Source organism: Nerophis ophidion, linkage group LG25, assembly GCF_033978795.1.
Source record: "Nerophis ophidion isolate RoL-2023_Sa linkage group LG25, RoL_Noph_v1.0, whole genome shotgun sequence".
Taxonomy (NCBI): Eukaryota; Metazoa; Chordata; class Actinopteri; order Syngnathiformes; family Syngnathidae; genus Nerophis; species Nerophis ophidion.
The window spans coordinates 35,418,831-35,423,830 of NC_084635.1; the positions used below are offsets into that span (position 1 = coordinate 35,418,831).

The 5,000-nt window shown below is 40.1% G+C and overlaps 1 protein-coding gene across 2 annotated transcripts in view; it reads right to left on the reverse strand.

Moving 5' to 3' along the window:
* Window positions 1-5,000, reverse strand: part of rasa3 (RAS p21 protein activator 3) — a 108,277-nt gene that overhangs the window by 34,558 nt on the left and 68,719 nt on the right. For both annotated transcript variants that reach the window (XM_061887066.1, XM_061887067.1), the window contains exon 6: window positions 4,042-4,122. In XM_061887066.1, coding sequence (XP_061743050.1) covers window positions 4,042-4,122 — 81 coding nt within the window. The remainder of the gene's footprint in view (window positions 1-4,041; window positions 4,123-5,000) is intronic.

The following is a 5,000-nucleotide window of genomic DNA, read 5'->3' on the forward strand; positions in this document are numbered from 1 at the left end:
GTACTGCAGCTTCTGGATGTATTGCAGCTTCTGGATGTACTGCAGCTTCTGGATGTACTGCAGCTTCTGGATGTACTGCAGCTTCTGGATGTACTGCAGCTTCTGGATGTACTGCAGCTTCTGGATGTATTGCAGCTTCTGGATGTACTGCAGCTTCTGGATGTACTGCAGCTTCTGGATGTACTGCAGCTTCTGGATCTTCTTGCTGGGGATCCCAACAACAAGTGCGTTGCAGACTTTTGTTATCCCACAATGGGAAATGACATTGTTGCAGTGCAGGTTTTTACAGCAACAGTAAGTTAAGCTTAATGAAAAAGAAACAAATTGTGATACATACTCCATATTGCTCACTAATCTGTTTACATAGAAGATCAAATAAAACAAAAAAACACATAAAATGGCTAAATAGTTATTGTAAGTTATTGTGACTAAAATGATCCCAGTTAACATTATTATTGTGGTATTGTTGAATGTGCTCAACAAGTACTTATAGACACACTAAAATATTTTACCAAGTTATATGTGCAGCCTACAAGAGCTTTTATTAACAAAAATGCACAAATTCATTCCACAGTTCCTGAAAATCTGCTCATATGTATGAGTCATAGGTGTCTTTTTAGCTCAGGGGCCCGTGGAGGAGGAAACTGTATTCCCAGGTGGGCTGGACTGGTAAAATCATAGCATAATCACTTAAAAATAATAACAATTTTAGATTGTTTTCTTTGTTTTACTTTGGCCAACAATAGAAAAAGCACATTGTGAAAAAGTAGACGTTACAAATGATGCTTTTGGCAAAACACATCAAGTTAGTTGAAAATTCTGAGGAAAAAATTGTTGCGGTTTGAAAAACACCACGAAGAACACAATGAACCTAGACTTTGTCTCAGTGTATTTGCAAAGCCATTAAACTTTAAGCACTTTCTGTTCAGCATTCTCATGTTGGCAGTTCATTAAACACGTGTTTGGAAAAACAATCGAGTCTTTCAAGAAACATCCACAACACATTCAGCTACCATCATTCAAATATTACAATTGTAATATAAATAAAACAATGATCAAAATCACACAACGTCTGAAAACAAGGTAACATAACAATAAAATTAACCAATGTGAACATAATAGATTTCAGCATAAAATAAAATAGAGCAAACACAACAAACGTAGTAGCACACATTTTTGCAATGGACTTCAGGGTGCGCATTGTGCTGTCAACAAACAGAGCGCTGCACGGAACTCTAACAACAACTAGAATGTGCAGTTCTGCTAGAAATTATGTGTGAATGCCCTATGTTCGAACCCGCTGAATCGCAGATACGCGTAAGCGGAACTGAAATGCTTGAATGTCTAAGGTGAGTGGAGTGGTGGATGATGTAATGGTTCAAAACGGATGGGAAATGTGCGATATGATCGTATAATGCCTAGTCATTGTCAAAGTGGAGAACATTCCGGGAAATTATGGGAAAACCGGGAATTTAGGAAAGGGCAAACATGTTTTGCGTTTGATACATCGGAACAGTAGTTTGGGTGGATGTTTGAAATGTAGAAATTAGGGTTAAAAACTATACAGAATTTTAAGAATACGTCCACTCATTTGAATTGGAATTTTCGGGAAACGTGGAAAAAAACTGGAATTTTCTAAAATATTTGATATAAGCACAAGTGTCCTGGATGTTATGAATATGTTGGTGTTGGAATTTTTGGAATCGGCTGAAAAATGTTGACGTAGTAACAGTTTGAATGGGTATTTTTGAATTCCTGGAATTTTAAGAAAACTGTGAATTTGTACAAAAATAAAATGGGAGTATTTGTTGTCTCAATTAAGAGGAAAGTTTCGAAAGCAGAATTTGGTTGAAAAATGTGGACTATGAAATCTTTCCAGGAAGAGGTGAAAATAGGAAAGTGAAAACCGTGAATTCTGAGAATTCCTGCATTTTTTGAACTTGGTAGTTTGATTGTCCAAGGTAAGTTGGGGTGTGGCTGGTGGAACTGTTCCAATTGGGTGGAAATGTGGCAGTTGTGCATGTTTGAAAATCGGCCCATTCATTTTTCAATGGGCAAAAGCTCACGACTTGAAAACTGGGGGCTGTGGACCACGCCAAACTTCAAACAATAATAAATAGCTGATTTTTTTTGTCGTAGAATCTTATATGTGTGAATGATTCGTTGTTTTATTTGTTGAGTGGATATTTAGAAGACAAGATGAGAAGGTATTGTGTGTCGATACGGCATCAGTCTGTCGCCATCTGCCGCCAGCCACAACAGTAGCAGCTGATCGATTGGAGTAGCGGCGGCCAATCCAGGGGGCGCTTATAGGTCAGCTGACACATCCCCTTTGAACAGTGCCATGTGTGACGTGGGTTACACTTGAATTGCAATTGCGACATCCAGTGGACACATTTAGAACAGCAGTTTCTTTCATTTAAAAAAAATGCAGCTCCTTTTTACACTTTGCAAACTCGTCTTGTAGGCCAGGTTAAACAGTTTTGCAGGTCGTATTGTAGGTTTGACAACCCTGCTATAAGTATATCAATCAATGTTTATTCATATAGCCCTGAATCACAAGCAACATGACACAGAGGCCATTGGAAAGTTTGCACAAACAATTGCTCAAAATCCTCGACTGAAAACCACAACATCCCCATCACTGTTTAGTTCTCCAAAAATATAGATTGTCAAACTTCGCTAACATTCAAAGATTAGCATCAATACGAATGGCCCATCGAATCCCAAATAACACTGCACGAGCACCACTTAAGCACTTTGTCCAGTTTACATCTGCTGTGACACCTAGAAACACAGGAGCCTCCACCAGGGGGCAGTGTAGCGTACCCAGATGTAAAACATCTTTTGCACAATCAGCCTTTTCATATAAAGCCATAAAGGAATGGAAGGACCTCACAATAAACTTGAAAAGTTTAACAGATTACTCTTCATTTACAATTGAAGTTAAAAAGTGGCTTTGGAGCAATCAAAGCTGCTCACACGGTCACTAAGGTGGACACTATATCTGACACATCAACTTCATGTGTGTTATATTTATCCATGACAGCATTTTTGTTGTAAATTGTGAGGTGTGTGTGTGTGTGTTAAAATCATGGTTGTTTTTACAAATGATGACAGATGTGAAGAAGAGCAAGTATTGTCTTTGTGTGATGATGTAAATGAGCTGTGCTTGTATTGTATATTCAATATGTGTCCATGAAAGGGCATTTGATGACTTTTCTTAATTTGATTACATGATATAGTATGATTTTATTGTCATCATTTTATTGCATGATTTTTGTATCCCTTTAATTTAGGTAGCCAGGGACTGCACCCTAGGGAGGTGTTTAGGGCATGTCCAACCGGTAGGAGGCCACGGGGAAGACCCAGGACACGTTGGGAAGACTATGTCTCCCGGCTGGCCTGGGAACGCCTCGGGATCCCCCGGGAAGAGCTAGACGAAGTGGCTGGGGAGAGGGAAGTCTGGGTTTCCCTGCTTAGGCTGTTGCCCCCGCGACCCGACCTCGGATAAGCGGAAGATGATGGATGGATGGGACTGCAAATGGAAATGAGCTATTTAGCTCAAATCTGTCCTTGAGCTTAATGGTTCTGTGCATCGTCCCTTCAAATAAAGACTAAACTAAACTAAGTGTCTCAAAGGGCTGCACAAGCCACAACGACATCCTCAGTTCAGATCTCTACATCATACGAAGAAGAAGAAAAATAAATACATAAGCAGGATTTGATAGCTCCTTTTTAAGTTCATACAGACTTTGACAAAGTGGTCATTGCAAACATGTTATTGATGTTGATGTTCCACATTCTCTGCTCCGTTTCATCAACTTTTTTCCCTTCATGGTGGACTACATTTGGAACTCTGGAATAACTTTTTACAAGGACGTGATTTGCAACCCAACTATACAATTTTAACAGAAACCAAGTTAGTTTTTCTACTTTCATTCAGTTTTGTTTTAGTCCTTAAGATCTAAACTTCCCCGTCCATGTACACGCATATGTTTGTGATTCCTAGCAGAGCCACCTGTGTGTGTTTGTTCTAACCTGGAAGGACCGAGTAGTGAGACAGCAGCGTAGGGATCACATTGGCCATTGACAATTGGAAGACCTTGGCACTCCAGCACTCTGCAGAGACACAAACACATCAGCGTTTTGAAAAAAACAACAACATTTAGTACATAGGGCTAGCCAGACACCACACTCCTCTCACACAGTAACCAGCCCCCAAGGAGTTAGCGATATGGAAACAGCACCAATTCACGCAAATCAAACCAATCTCAGTGATTTACGAACTTTGTCCACTTCCTTGCATTTTTTGCCAAACTTATTTGTTTCAGAGCAGCACTCAACCTGTCCAGTCCAGCGGTTCTCAAAATGTTTTCACCAAGAACCACCTTAGAAAACACCGGGCTCTTTAATGAGTTTTTGGGAGCTTTAGGAGACCCTGGCCTGAAGACAGAAGACTGCGCCCTGAACATCATCGAATATGCTGAGGGGCCCCAGCATGTAACAAATGAAAAGTGGGGACTAAAATCTTAAAATCTATGCAAAATTTGACTGGCAGCATATGAAGACTGGACAGAATGGGGGTAATGTGGGCAGTTCTGGGTATAAAGTCTGGCAGCCGCATTCTGGACAGCTTGAAGTCTCTTCAGAGTTGACGTGTTGAAACAACCAAAACAGAATTACAATAGCCAATGCGAGGCGAGTTGAATGCCAGAATGATCATTTTGAGAGATTCGATTTTGACAACCAATTTCTCACTTTGGAGATATTTCTTAAGTGATAAAAACAGTTTTTGGTCAGTTGACCACAGTGACCCTCCAAAGACATTGACTGATCAAACATAAGTTCAAGGTTTCCGAGGCAACTTTTACCAGATGCACCCAGAGCACCAAAGGAGTTCTTGATCAGGGCGATCTTTTTATCTGGAGCAATGATCAGACTTTCTGTTCAGTTAGTTTATCTGAAGGATCCACATTCCAGGAACTCAGACAAAAAGT